General features: G+C 27.4%; 1 protein-coding gene across 1 annotated transcript; it reads left to right on the forward strand.

Annotated features, from left to right (window-relative positions):
* Nucleotides 1-9366: 9366 nt before the first annotated feature.
* LOC109794124 (cytochrome P450 76T24) lies at nt 9367-15050 on the forward strand. Its single transcript, XM_020353599.3, has 2 exons — nt 9367-10363; nt 14238-15050. Exons 1-2 carry the CDS (start codon nt 9473-9475, stop codon nt 14841-14843), a joined length of 1497 nt encoding a protein of 498 aa, XP_020209188.1. The 5' UTR covers nt 9367-9472; the 3' UTR covers nt 14844-15050.
* The last annotated feature ends 1582 nt before the right edge of the window (nt 15051-16632 follow it).

Here is a 16632-nt window from a genome sequence, read left to right on the forward strand (position 1 = left end):
TACTAAAAGTTTTTAAGAATCTTGTAGCACTTAGATGCTCCATTTTGGAAGTAAGATGGTGAATAGATAGACCCTAGTGGAAGATTTGTCTAAGACGCTTAAGAAATTGATTTTGTTTGTGTTTAAGTGGATAAATTCGTCAAGATCTTTCCCTAAGCAAATCCTTTGAGGAAATTGATAAAAGTTGTACATCAACAAGGTAGTGATGTTGCATAAGAATTAGAAGTAAGAATGCGAAGAGTTTACCATTGCAAAAATTTCGGGGACGAAATTTCTAAAAGGAGGGGAGAATTGTAACATCCCAAATTTTATTCAATGAAAAGAAATATTTTTTTTTGTGAATAAGTATTTTATTTATGTATTTTACTATTTACGTATACGTATTTTACTATTTATGTATACATATTTTTACTATTTATGTATACGTATTTTACTATTTACGAATACGTATGTATGAATAGTATTTTACTATGCAATTGCACAGTGAAGGGGCGGCTGAAACGTGGGCTGCGGATTCTTTCCGTTTCAAAATTTTAATTAATTTGAATATAATAATGAATAGTGCATAGTGCATAGTAATTTATAATATTATTTTAATGAATAGTGCATAGTGCATAGTAATTTATAATATTATTTTAATGAATAGTGCATAGTGCATAGTAACTTCAAAAATTCTATAAATAGGGGCCTAAGGTTTTGAAAATTTAGAATTCTAGAGAGAAGGAAATTCTAGAGAATTAGAGAGAGAAAGTAAGAGAGAGAGAAGGAGAAAGAAAAGGAGGTTCTGCTCTAGTGCCTTGTTTAAGGAGAAAGAGGAAGAGATTCTGCCCTAATTCCGATTCCTTTTAAGGAAAGATAGAGAGGAGGAGATTCTGCCCAAATTTCTGTAAACCCAGGTAAGGGGGGAGTGGGAAACCTCGCTTGGGGGTGTGGGAATAATTGTTAAATAGTTTGTTTGTTGGATTGGCTCCCGATCCCTTACCTGTTGTTTATTTCTTTGAATATGTATTATTGATGTGTTTTGTTTTATATCTTATTTATTTACATATTAGAATCTGTTATTTGAATGGAAGGCTAAGCCTCCTAAGTATTTATAAATTTATAATCTGTTATTTAAATGGAAGGCTGAGCCTCCTTATTATCTTATATTACCTTTTAAGCTTCCTACTTTACTTAAAAGATCTTAATATATTATTATTGAAAAATATGATACCTAAGCAACCTCTGGACTGTTGGATTGTTGGACTGGTGGACTGTTGGACTGTTTGGACTGTTGGACTGTTTGGACTGTTGGACTATTGGACTATTAAATTGGATTATTGAAATAATTCTTAATTATGAAATATGAATATGATATGTGTAACATGCTAAAGGTTGAGTCTGTGAATGTATGACATGCATCATATGCACATATTACTCCAGGTGTGCCGCTGAGGCCGCATACCCACGACTAACAAGGTGTACCTTTGAGTCACCCACGATATGCTAACGAGGTGTATGAACACCAGTGATAGGTGTGCCTTCGGGACACCAGTGATGTAACATGCTAACGAGGTGTATGAACACCAGTGATAGGTGTACCTTTGGGTCACCAGTGATAAATTCTGAAACTTCCGTATGGCGCCACATGCATACATTAGTGAGTCAAGTCAAGAAAATCATTATACATAAGCATATATGTGAGATTGATTATATATGTGAATTATATTGTGTGTGTGTGTGCTATTTAACTTTTATTTCTATATCTGCAACTGAGTGAGAAGTTTCTCACTCCCTTGTCATTTTTGTGTATATTTAAATTATGATGCAGATAATTAGCATGAGGCTGAGGATGTTGGTGGTGAAGCTTAGGCTTCTGTTTGGGTTTCGCTCTGATAGGATGTGACATCGGGATTAGCTAGACTAATTGTTAAATTATTATTATTTTTCTTTTGTAATTTTTATGTTATTTATGTTGAAAGTGTGTATTTTTGTCATATTATAATTTTACTAAAAGATTATAAGTTAATTCCTAACTAGGAGGCCCTGCCACCTTTACTGGGATTAATCTATAATCTTTATTTTATTATTTCTTGACAATTTGATACAAATAGTTGAAAATTATGAATGTGCATCTTTTACCCAATGATACTTGAGATAATTATTTTATATTAGACTAAGAAAGAATTTATATATAGATGGTTTATATCTATTGTATTTATGTTGGGGTAGAGGGTGTCACATTTAGTGGTATCAGAGCAAGTCGATTTTATCAACCGTGTGTGTTATGTGCTTATCATGACTCTGTTGTGTACTCTGACTATGTCTTGTTTGTTGTGTATTATGATGATGATGTTCGTCCTGTGTTGATATTGTTGAGTTTGAGATTGTTAAGTTAGTTTGTAATCAGAGGAATGATAATCATGATAGTGTTAGCCAACTCGAATTATTAGAACCTTGGATGGGAGGTGATATATTGAGTGTACTAAGAGTTTATGATTGGTGAAGTTTCTGACATCTATAGTTGTAGCAGGTTGAATCTAAAGGTGGTTGTCTCTTTGGTGAGAGATCGAAATGATGGTAATTCCCTTAAGTGTTATTATTGGTATGTTAATTATTTATGGTTTAGGTAGCATGAGAGTTGTTTTGATTGAGAAAAGTAAGGAGATACTTGAGTCAATTAGTAAAATCAGGAGTCTTGTTTGATAGTTTATATGAAAATTCAGTGAGTAATTTTTTTTTAACAGCTGTTCATGGTTTAAACTGCTCTCACTATAAAAATTGCTTTTGCCTTCGTTTCTTTGGTTATTAAGATGTTTCAGTTCACTAGGTTGTTTCTTGCCTACCCTTGGAATCAACCGTAAGGATAACCTATATCAGGAATTCTTGAACCTTTGTATATTTTTAACTACCCAAATCATTTCGTTGCTTACTTCTTTGAATTACTTACTAGTACCTTTGACTGAATTGACTAGAAAGGAGTTACATTAGTATGGGATAACAATTGAGGAAGTAGTTTTCAAACTCTTAAGGAAAAATTGACTAGTGTTAATATTACTAGATTTTAGTAAGATTATTGTGATATATAAATATGTCTCTGAAAATAGGTTTAGGAAGAATATTGTGGCAAGAAGAAAAGATAGTAGCTTATGTTTCTAAGAAATTGAAAATTCATGAGAGAAATTACCTTACCCATAACCTTGTTAGCGACTTTGTCATTTATACTAAGATTTGGAGACACTAACTATATGATTCTATGGTTGAGGTATTTAGTGATCATAAGAACCTTAAATATCTTTTGACCAAAGGGGTTGAATACGAGATAAAAGAAATAGTTGAAATTTCTTAAGGAGTAAAATTTTGATCTTATTATTTGGCTAAAGCCATTGTGATGATTGATGTTTTGAGGAAATCTTTATCTTTCATTATGATTAGAGAGATGAATCTTTTTGGCTCAAATTAGAAATTTAAGTTTGGATTATAAGGTTACTTCTAGTATTGTGAGATTAAGTATGAATAGCGAATGGATTGTTGAAGAAAATTATAGGAGCATAATTAGTTGATTTATTTTGGTAACAAGTTATAAGGCTATAGGTTAAGGTGATGGATATGATTATGACTTGGGTGAACTTGAGAACTGATATGGATACCGAGTGTACATTATGCTTAGGTACCTGATCTTTAGAATTGATCATAGAAGAGTTTGAATTGGTTGTAGATAGAGTAGTAAAATTAGTGATCTGATATGTGTATCTAATGCTTAGGTGTTGATGTTGTGGCAAATATCTGGATTACAATGATAACCAAATTATTATTTTGATGATTTAAGGATTGAATTTGATTGCAGAATTTAGAAACTTATGCTTGATGTGTAAGATTACCCTAGTAGCATTGAATTATTTATGTTGGAAGTAACTATCGGATTAATAGATGAGATTAGAGGAACTAGGAGTTAGATCCTTTATTAGTGACCCAAGTAAGCAAGAGATCAGAAAGGACACAGTTGAATGTTTAGTTATAAAACTTGAAAGGACATAAGAGTACTCTTAACATTTATTTAGGAGTTACTAAAATGTATCAGAGTGGCGTAAGGGAAGCGTGATGGTCTAATATGGAAAGCGAAGTAGAGAACTTGAATCAAGGTATGGAGAGTGAGTTTAAATTTAGAGTGGATGGAGTTTTGAGATTTAAGGATAAGTTGGGCATTCCTAGTGTGCTAGAATTTAATAAAGCAATCCTAGAAGAAGGTCATAAGAGTATCTTTAGTATCCATTCAGAAACTACTAAGATGTACCAAAATCTTAAGAAGATATTTTGTGACCTAAGATGAAGAGAGGAATAAAGCAATTGTATATTTATGGTTAGCATACTAAAAGTTTTTAAGAATCTTGTAGCACTTAGATGCTCCATTTTGGAAGTAAGATGGTGAATAGATAGACCCTAGTGGAAGATTTGTCTAAGACGCTTAAGAAATTGATTTTGTTTGTGTTTAAGTGGATAAATTCGTCAAGATCTTTCCCTAAGCAAATCCTTTGAGGAAATTGATAAAAGTTGTACATCAACAAGGTAGTGATGTTGCATAAGAATTAGAAGTAAGAATGCGAAGAGTTTACCATTGCAAAAATTTCGGGGACGAAATTTCTAAAAGGAGGGGAGAATTGTAACATCCCAAATTTTATTCAATGAAAAGAAATATTTTTTTTTGTGAATAAGTATTTTATTTATGTATTTTACTATTTACGTATACGTATTTTACTATTTATGTATACATATTTTTACTATTTATGTATACGTATTTTACTATTTACGAATACGTATGTATGAATAGTATTTTACTATGCAATTGCACAGTGAAGGGGCGGCTGAAACGTGGGCTGCGGATTCTTTCCGTTTCAAAATTTTAATTAATTTGAATATAATAATGAATAGTGCATAGTGCATAGTAATTTATAATATTATTTTAATGAATAGTGCATAGTGCATAGTAATTTATAATATTATTTTAATGAATAGTGCATAGTGCATAGTAACTTCAAAAATTCTATAAATAGGGGCCTAAGGTTTTGAAAATTTAGAATTCTAGAGAGAAGGAAATTCTAGAGAATTAGAGAGAGAAAGTAAGAGAGAGAGAAGGAGAAAGAAAAGGAGGTTCTGCTCTAGTGCCTTGTTTAAGGAGAAAGAGGAAGAGATTCTGCCCTAATTCCGATTCCTTTTAAGGAAAGATAGAGAGGAGGAGATTCTGCCCAAATTTCTGTAAACCCAGGTAAGGGGGGAGTGGGAAACCTCGCTTGGGGGTGTGGGAATAATTGTTAAATAGTTTGTTTGTTGGATTGGCTCCCGATCCCTTACCTGTTGTTTATTTCTTTGAATATGTATTATTGATGTGTTTTGTTTTATATCTTATTTATTTACATATTAGAATCTGTTATTTGAATGGAAGGCTAAGCCTCCTAAGTATTTATAAATTTATAATCTGTTATTTAAATGGAAGGCTGAGCCTCCTTATTATCTTATATTACCTTTTAAGCTTCCTACTTTACTTAAAAGATCTTAATATATTATTATTGAAAAATATGATACCTAAGCAACCTCTGGACTGTTGGATTGTTGGACTGGTGGACTGTTGGACTGTTTGGACTGTTGGACTGTTTGGACTGTTGGACTATTGGACTATTAAATTGGATTATTGAAATAATTCTTAATTATGAAATATGAATATGATATGTGTAACATGCTAAAGGTTGAGTCTGTGAATGTATGACATGCATCATATGCACATATTACTCCAGGTGTGCCGCTGAGGCCGCATACCCACGACTAACAAGGTGTACCTTTGAGTCACCCACGATATGCTAACGAGGTGTATGAACACCAGTGATAGGTGTGCCTTCGGGACACCAGTGATGTAACATGCTAACGAGGTGTATGAACACCAGTGATAGGTGTACCTTTGGGTCACCAGTGATAAATTCTGAAACTTCCGTATGGCGCCACATGCATACATTAGTGAGTCAAGTCAAGAAAATCATTATACATAAGCATATATGTGAGATTGATTATATATGTGAATTATATTGTGTGTGTGTGTGCTATTTAACTTTTATTTCTATATCTGCAACTGAGTGAGAAGTTTCTCACTCCCTTGTCATTTTTGTGTATATTTAAATTATGATGCAGATAATTAGCATGAGACTGAGGATGTTGGTGGTGAAGCTTAGGCTTCTGTTTGGGTTTCGCTCTGATAGGATGTGACATCGGGATTAGCTAGACTAATTGTTAAATTATTATTATTTTTCTTTTGTAATTTTTATGTTATTTATGTTGAAAGTGTGTATTTTTGTCATATTATAATTTTACTAAAAGATTATAAGTTAATTCCTAACTAGGAGGCCCTGCCACCTTTACTGGGATTAATCTATAATCTTTATTTTATTATTTCTTGACAATTTGATACAAATAGTTGAAAATTATGAATGTGCATCTTTTACCCAATGATACTTGAGATAATTATTTTATATTAGACTAAGAAAGAATTTATATATAGATGGTTTATATCTATTGTATTTATGTTGGGGTAGAGGGTGTCACATACATACCTATCCTGTACTCATTTTAAAATTATAAATATTTAATTTGTTTTTTTTAGAATTTACTTAAAAGTTATGTAATTTCTTACTATATTTTTAATTTATGTCAAATAAAGTTTAATTAATTTTTGTAATTACTATTTTATGTTGAAATTCTTATTTTTTTTATAAAAAAAATATTTAATTAACTCTTGAACAGGTATAGAACGGGTACGAGGATGAAGACACAAATATATTCATCGGGTATAAGGACGGGATGAGTATAAGTTACAGAAACATGGACGGGGACGGGTATAGAAAAACTCATACTCGCCCCGTTATCATCCCTATTATACGCATTCCATTCTCCAAAAGTAAACAACTTCTCCAATAAATACATGTAGGAAAAAAACTCTACTAATAAATATCTTTAATGACTATCATTTAAAACACTAATACTAAGAAACAACTGGCAAAGATCTTGGCTATACAAATTTTATTCTCATGGAGTTATTCTCATCACATAATTTTAACCTATATATATAAACAACCTTCAATCATCATATTTTCACCATTATATATTTTTCATTCTCAAGTTGTTTATTTGATTTTTCATTTGAAAAACATTTCTAATGTATTTTGGTGTTTGTTTTTAATCTTTCTCATTGTATATGTACATTGAAAAACATTTTATTTATGTTAATATTGGAAGGTCATTGATACATTATATGTTTTACATATTATTTGTTTGGTGGTTATTTGTTGTTTCATTTGAAAATCATTTCTAATACATGCTAGATTTTTTTTTTGTATTTATTTTATGTTTAATTTGAAAATACATATTATGTTTTGCAAATGTAAAACTCGAGTTATAATCACGATCATATTTTGAAAGATAATAAAATGCATTCATGATTTGAAGGGAATAACGTTTTATTGGGAGATTGTTGTTGCTTATGTAAGTAAAACTAAAAAAAATTGTGAACGATTAAAATTATTTGAAAAACTTATTATATTACCCATGGATTCATTAACTATCTCTATATTTTATGAAATCAATGTATTATGAAAAAAGTTTAATTTTTGATCCCTTACACTCATTATTATCCTTTCATTTGATTTATAAATTTTATAAAATATATGTTAAATTCCAATATATTGTTGATTTTTTATTATATACAGTTAGCAACACATGTCTTTCAATTTTTTAGAGATTGCTATGTTGAGGTTTGAAATCCTATTAAAGTAATGGATAAAACAGAAAATATTGATATACTTTGTTATTGACTAACCCATGACTGAAAAAAATGTTACATATCAAACAACATAAAATTAAGAAGGATTCTATATCATGTTTGGAGTGCTACGCTCAAAAATTATATTTACTTTAATGTTATTTAATTGTATTATTTTAAGTAGTAATATGTAAGTTACTCTTCAAAATTTACATGGTGTACTAATATTTCAACCAATATATTTTATCAGTTGATTAATAGATATTAATTACATAATATTGTGATAGTTAAATTATGTAATTTTATATTTTTTGTTCTTTCATTTTAAGCATCTTAAATTTATGAAGCTTAATTAATTAATATAATTAACTATCATAAATATAGAAAGATGAAACAACTCAATCAACATTTCAACATATGTAAGTTATTAACATTTTTAAGCCAAGAATAAAACAAAAACACAATTTCGAATCACCAAGTAAAAAAATATATTAAAAGATTAATTAATTTATGTCTAACACATACAACAAGTGCAATTCCAAACTTATTTAAAAGAAATTCATACAATTGATAATTAAGATTTTTTTTTTGTTTCGATAAGGATGTATAATTCTTATTCATCAAGTCATCTCCTATAAGAATAAAGAGATATCTCCTATCGTGACTTTACACCAAAGTTAGGATCAAACTTGTATCCTTAGTTAAAAAAACATAATTAAGTATAAAACTAATTAAGCTAACAACTTTTGATATAAAATACTAAACAATCAACTTTTTTTCCTATTATTATAAAATAAACATAACAACAATTTTAAAATATAAATAAAATACACTTTAAAACAAATTTAATAATTTTTTTATTATATACATTATCATATAAAATATTTTAAATTAATAATCCTTGGGTAACCACACTTGTAGCATGTAATATTATATGGTAACAATATTACTAACCTGAAGTCATTCTAGTACTATCTATTAGTATTACTGATAGTTTTAATATGGAGCCTTTGATATTTAATTATGAACTTTCCTACCCACTTTCTAGAAATTTAATTAAATGTCATTATTGTTGTAATATGCTTAATGAAGTAGAAAACTTATGATAAAGATCTCTCTAATACTTATTTTCTTATTGAATAATCTAACAGGTCACTACAATAATGCTATGATTTAGAGTAGTCAAAAACCAACTTTAAATCATAAAAATTGACATAATATTATCGATTATTCGTTGATTTTTGATTGACGCTAAATAAGTCGACATAATTTTTTTTTATGTTGGTTAAGTTGTCACTAACAAATTTATTTATTTTAATTTTTTATTATCGGTTAAGACGACCCTATATTAACACAAAATTTATTTTTTTTTATCTTCTTTTTTCAGCGGATCATTTATCCACTTTGTTAATTGTTTCTAACACATTTAATAATCTAGCTTTGGTTTCTAAGAACCTCTATTTGCCAAAGTAAACTATTATTAATTGTCTTACACTAAAAAATGGGCCAAAAACAAGACTTTGTGGTTATCATTTTGATGCAAGATTCTTTGCACGAAATAAACACGTCAACTTTCATTCAATTTTTTCAAGATCTACTAGCAGGACACGTTTTTTTCACCTCTGGCATAAAACAGTGTAATCTTTCCACATACAAAAACAAACTAGCCAGGGAAGGAAAACAAACATAATCATGGAATACCTTACATCTCTCTTGATCTTTTTTGGGCTGGCAAGCATTCATGTCCTAGTCTCCATCTTCAAAACACTAAAATCCTCCAAATACCCACCAGGGCCTCGCCCTTTTCCAATCATAGGAAACAGCTTGGAGCTTGGAAATCAACCTCACCAAGCACTTGCCAAGCTTTCTCAAATTCATGGTCCTATTATCACTCTTAAGCTTGGTAGCATCACCACCATAGTTATTTCCTCTCCACAACTTGCCAAAGAAGTATTACATAAAAATGATCACATCTTCTCTAGCCGAACCTTAACAGATGCTAGTCGAGCACTTGACCACCACATACTTTCAGTTTCATGGTTGCCACCTTTGGCTCAGTGGAGGACCCTCAGAAGAATTTGTGCAACAGAAGTTTTCTCTTCCCAAAAGCTTGATTCTACACGAGCTCTTCGTCAAAGGAAGGTGCAAGAATTGTTAGATTATATCAAGGAAAGAAGCAAGAAATGTGAAGCTTTGGATATTGGTGAGGTTGTCTTAGTAACCCTTCTTAATTCCATATCAAACACTTTGTTCTCAATGGATTTGGCTCACTACTCTTCTGATAAGTCTCATGAGTTCAAGGGCATCATTTGGGGTATCATGGAAGAATCTGGAAGGCCTAATGTTGTGGACTTTTTCCCAATTCTTCGCCTTCTTGATCCACAAGGTGCGCGGAGAAGAATGAATGGTTATTTTGAAAAGTTAATTTCATTTTTTGATGGACTCGTAGAAGAAAGATTGCGTTTAAGGGCATCAAAAAATGAATCCATGGCATGCAATAATGATGTGTTAGATTCTGTGCTGGAACTCATGCTTGAAGACAATTCACAAGTCACCCGCCCTCATGCGTTGCATTTATTTGCGGTAAGTATATATTTTTGTTAACACGAAAGGACTTCAATGATGATTTCATAATATACCTTTTTTTTCTTCTTCTATTACTTCGGTTCATGTTATTGAAAACATGTTTTGGTACTCTATATTATTATTTAATGGCATATAAACATGTGGATTTAATTAATACATTATTTAATATTGTACTTGTCCAAAGACTTATTAATAATCTTTTCATATTCTGAAAGTCGGATGAGAGTTCCGAGTCACAACCCGAGGGAAGGTACCTTGCAATCTATTTATCATTCTTTTAATTTTTGCTTAAATATATTTTAGATCTTCAAATTTAAGATAAATTCTTTTTTATCCTTTAAATTTAAAATTATTTTTTTAGTCCTGTAATTTATAAAAATTTTGTTTTAGTCTCTTAAGGTAACATTAACATATATATATAAAAGTGACAAGTTGAAATAGTTATATAACATCAATTAGGTTTTATGTGGTGTTTTCGTTAATAAGAATACTAATAAATAGAATAATATTTAACAAAATTTGAGTATAACCGTATAAGAATTAAAATAAGATTTTTAAAAATTACAGCGACATAAAACGACCAATTTTAAATTTGAGGGATTATACTATAATAAATGTTACATATAGTGACATGCAAAAAATGTCACTATAAGTATAATATATGTAGGTATATATCTATTTGGCATATAGCTACACACAATTTTAGTGTTGATTTTGAATGAGATTTAACAACATATTTTATGTGTCACTATAACTTATACCCACATTTTTTAACAATATACTAATATATATTATATTTATTGTGTAGGTAAAAGTAGTTTTTAGTAACACTTATTATGTCACTATAGGATATGTGTCACAATACAGCAATTTCCTTTTAGTAATTAAAAACATATTTAAAATTTTAACTTTTATCTTTCTTTTTATTTATTCAAATGTTATTTTTCTTTTTTTGAATATGTACAAAAATTTAAAAAAAATTTCACAACTAACTATTTTTTAAATAAATATTTTTTATTTTTAATATATTAGTCAAATTAAAATTTAATAAAATTATTTTAATTTTTGTATTTTAATTAAACAACACAGAATAAATATATTAATATCTAGACTTGGTACTTGTACATGTATGGGTGTATATACTTTAATATTTTTAGAATTTTTTTATTATATTTATTTTCTAATATTATTTTTTTACTATTTTTGATTATTAAAATATTTTCATTTTAGTAATTTGTTTTTATTTTTTTTAAACTTATAGTTAATATACGGATAGATTTTTATTTTATTAATACCATTAATGTATTATTATTTTAGTAACATTTTTATTTTTCTTGAAATTATAGGATTGGTATAATATTAATTTTATATTCTTTATAAATTATTCAAAATGTTTATTTAGTCAAAAATTATAATTTATATAATTATTTTTTACAAATATTAATCATTAATTTAATTTAATTTAAATTTATTGAAGATTTTATAAATTAAAAAATAAATAATTATTTAAAAAATTCTGCTCTGCGAAAAATTATTTGGATTCAAAAAGAGGAAAAATATTTGAATAAAAAAAGTAATCATAAAAATTAAAAGAACTATTAATAGATTGTGAGGACTTAATTAATTACAATAATAACAAATAAATGATATTCAATGACATATTAAATAACGTGTTAAGTAAATACATGTGTCTACTTACTAGGAGAGAAAGTAACAAAAACATGTTAACTAAAACATGCAACCAAAATATCCAAACTTTTTTTGGGGTGTAAGGAAATTTGCGAACCCAAACTAACTTTGTAAAACATGTTTAATTCGGACGATCAAAACTCGACACAGTAATGGGTTATGAATTTTTTATCCATGACCCAGTTTAATATATATATATATATATATATATATATATATATATATATAATATTTATGTTAATTATTTGGGTTGATAATAGTCTAATAAATCAATAATTTTATCTTGAAATTTAATTATATCATTGTTTGTTTTATAGGTTAATAATATTATATTTATAATAAAATATCAATTAATTCAAATCTATTATAAAATATTTATTTTTTTAAAAAAATAAATTTAATTATATTGACTTATTGATCTAATTAAATTAAAATGAACAATATCATATTAATATAAAGTTATGTGTGCATAAACTCAATACTAAACATAAAGAATATATATAAATTAAAGTATGTTACCATGTCTATTTCTTTAATAAAATTAGATGGTATCAGTCAAAAGAAAAATATATCATATCTTACTTCACAAGGAAAAAATTATATAGAGGATTTTATTAGAGACGAGTACAAAAATACTGATTTAAAAATATTTTATAGTTAAAATGATTTTTTAGTCCTTATAATTTTACTTACTTTATTTTTTAGTCTATATAATTTAGAATAGACATTTTTAGTTTCTATATTTATCTTTTTCAATCTTTTTTAGTTATTATGGTTTAGATTTTTTTAGTTCATATATTGAATTTTTTAAATATTTTTTTAGTCTCTATCGTTACTTTTTTTAATGAGATTTGTTTTGTGTTAATAGAGGTCTTCAATTTCAATTTTGTTAATAAAAAAAAGGTGTCTCAACAACGAGTGTCATAAATGAGAGTAACAAAGAGACATAATGCATCGAAATACTTAATTTAAATTAATTTTAACAAAATAAATTCAAATATTTCAAACATAAAAATTTGAATTAACAATAAAGACTAAAAATATTAAAAAATTATAACTATAAGAACTAAAAAGATTTATTTTAAATTATAAGGACTAAAAAAGATTAAAAAAATAAGTAAAAGGATTAAAATGATTTATTTTAAATTATAGAGACTAAAAGGTAAAATAAAAGAAACTATAAGAACTAAAAAAATATTTTAACCATATTTTATATTAAATACTTTAATGACTATTTTTTTTATGTGTGTGTATATGTGTGAGGAGTTATCATTTTACTCAAGAGTATTATTTTATATTAAATTTTAACAATCTAACTCTTGAATTAAAATATAATAATACATAAATCAAGTCTACAAAATTTTTAAAAAAATTGATACTCTGTTTCATTAATTCAAATAAACACATAAAATATTTTTATAATTATCCGTCAATTTAAATTGATGAAATATAGTATCAAATAGTTTTTAAATTTTTAAAATTTTTACAGACTTAATGTATGCATTAAAAACTTTTAATTTAATAACTAAATTGTAAAAATTTAATATAATGAAGTAAGTTTAAATACACTTATATTTATAACAAGTAAATCTCTCTCTATATATATATATGAAATCTACTTACTTTAAAAATAAATTTTAATGTAAACACCCGATAACTCTGGCTGTACAATGAGGGAGTGAGTACATTACACCTCCATTATTGTAGAAGTAGAAAATGATCAACTTTGGCGAAGTCAAAATTTAACGGCATTTATCCGAGTTACTTTATAGTATCAATATATAAGAAGATTAAGAAAAAAAAGAAAAAAAAAAGTTCTTGTAGTTTGGTACAAAATTTAGATACGTGTACCTAAATAACTAACGGGCATACGAATATAAAGTTTTGCCTACAGCTGATAAAAGTAAGAGCAATCACTCCCTAGAAAATATATATCATACAATGTTGAATGAAAGTATAAGGTTTTATTACCTTATAATAAAAAGGTAAAATTTGATTTTTGTCGATCTTATAATGTAAGGGTCAAACTCGATATATCTAAAAAAAAAATAGTTTATAAGCTAAGAATTAAATTGCCTTCATCGCTACACAAAATCTCCATTCTCAGTTTATATCAGTAAATCTTACTGATATTTCATGTTATCCATCTTTTTGGTTTGTTTTCATTTGTTGGTCATGTTAGGATTTATTTGTGGCGGGAGCAGACACAACATCAAGCACAGTTGAATGGGCAATGACAGAGTTGTTACGTAATCCGGAGAAACTAGAAAAGGTTAAACAAGAGTTTGAACATATCCTCACCAATGGTGAACATATTGAAGAATCACACATCTCAAAGCTTCCTTACCTGCAAGCAGTTGTGAAAGAAACCTTCCGCATGCACCCACCAGCCCCATTATTATTGCCACGTAAGTCAGATATTGATGCTGAAATAGGTGGCTTCATGGTGCCTAAAAGTGCACAAATTATGGTTAATGTATGGGCCATGGGAAGAGATTCAAGTATTTGGACAAATCCAAATCAATTTTTACCTGAAAGGTTCTTGGACACTGACACTAACTTTAAAGGTCAGCATTTAGAGTTAATACCCTTTGGAGCTGGAAGAAGAATTTGTCCTGGATTGCCATTTGCTTTTAGGACTGTGCATGTTACGTTGGCCTCTCTTTTATACAACTATGATTGGAAGCTTGCTGATGGGATAAAGCCCCAGGACATAGACATGTCTGAGATATTTGGGCTTACCTTACATAAGGCACAACCTCTGCGAGTTGTTCCCATCCTAAAATAATGATGTTACAAATAATAATTAGAAATTAAAGGGTCGTGAATAAATGTTTGAAGATGAAAGATTGTGTGAGTTAATATGTACTGAGAGATTTCAGCACTGTGTAATAACCATATAGTAAGAAGATGAAATTAAGGTTGAAAGTTAATATGCATTAAGAGACATCATTTCTAATAATAATTAGAAATTAAAGGGTTATTGTTATTAACTTATTATATCTATATAGTGTGTTAATTAACCAAAAATACCACACAATTTTAATAAAGAAGGGAAGGTCTAAATTTGTCGAAAACGTATTTCTTTTACTAGTAAGAATTATAAAGATTACAACACTTTTTAAACTTACGATTTTGTACATATTTTAGTATTAAAATTAATTATAAAAAATTGTTATGTAATAATATACATTTTAAAGTGACATAATATTTGTCAATAAATATTATTTTTTTATCTATATTGTATATATATATATATAATAATAATATTGATACATTGTTAAAATGTGTAAATATAGGTTATAATTAGATTATAATAATACATAAAATATATTGTTGAATTTCATTCAAAATTAATACTAAATATGTTTATACTTACATATATTATATATTGGTATATTGTTAAAATGTGTAAATATATATTATAATAACACATAAAATATATTATTGAATCTCATTCAAAATCAATACTAAAATTATATGTGAATATATATCAAATAAATTTATACTTAAATATATTATATTTATAATGACATTTTTTTAATATATGACTATATGTAATATTTCTTATTATGATCATAAATCTTTTTAATCCTTAATTTTTAAATACATCAACAATATATTAGTAAAAACATAATATAAATTAGATTAAATTAATTCATAAATCCTTATAGTTTTTTCAAATTTTTAATTAGCCCATTATAATTAAAAAAAACTTTTAAAAAATTCTTATAATTTATAAATCATGTAATTAAATCTCCACCCACTAATGATCTTACTATATCCGGTGATTCCGGTCAACTTAAACTAACAGCTATTATAATAATTACCTTTTATTTTATTATGCTAACTTGTATATTAATATGTTAATTATTCCTTTTATTCTCACTTGTATTAAAACATTCTAATTAAATCCGTAATTTTAAGTTTTAACTTCTTGGAGACATGTAAAGCATAAGTTTCTTCGCATGTAGGTGTCTCTTGATGCTGAGTATTTGGAGGGTCAAAATAATTAAATTAATAATACATGAATTAATTATATTGTTTTTTTAAGCACTACTTTAATTACTAACAAAATAAGATAGTTAATTTAATTTACTGTTATGGTGAGTTAGGATTTTTTTTTTTTCTGAACTGTATCACAAACTACTATATAATATATGTTCTTGTAACCCTCCTCTACTAATACACCATAATTCATATTTAATTTTCATTCTAATAATTACCATATGATATTATTTAAATATTAGTTATTTTCATAATTTTTAAGATATTAAAATATTTTTTTATTGTATGAATAACACTTTAAATATTTTACGATCTTTATAACATTATTGTTGGAAAAATTACGAAATTTCTCAATGATGAAATTTCGATTATGGGATAAGGGTGGCATTATGGTGAGTTTATGGCCTCTTTTGATGAGTAGTAGTACGTAGTAAGTTGGGGAAAACGTAGAAATAAAACCATGACCACATGATAATCATCGTCTTCAGAAGTGTTGTGTAACACTCCATGTACTTAGATGGTGGCAATAGAGTAGCTCCTATATATTTTCCTCACATGAGGATTGAGGA

Source organism: Cajanus cajan, chromosome 3 (genome assembly GCF_000230855.2).
Source record: "Cajanus cajan strain Asha chromosome 3, NIPB_CcT2T_4, whole genome shotgun sequence".
NCBI classification, from domain to species: Eukaryota; Viridiplantae; Streptophyta; class Magnoliopsida; order Fabales; family Fabaceae; genus Cajanus; species Cajanus cajan.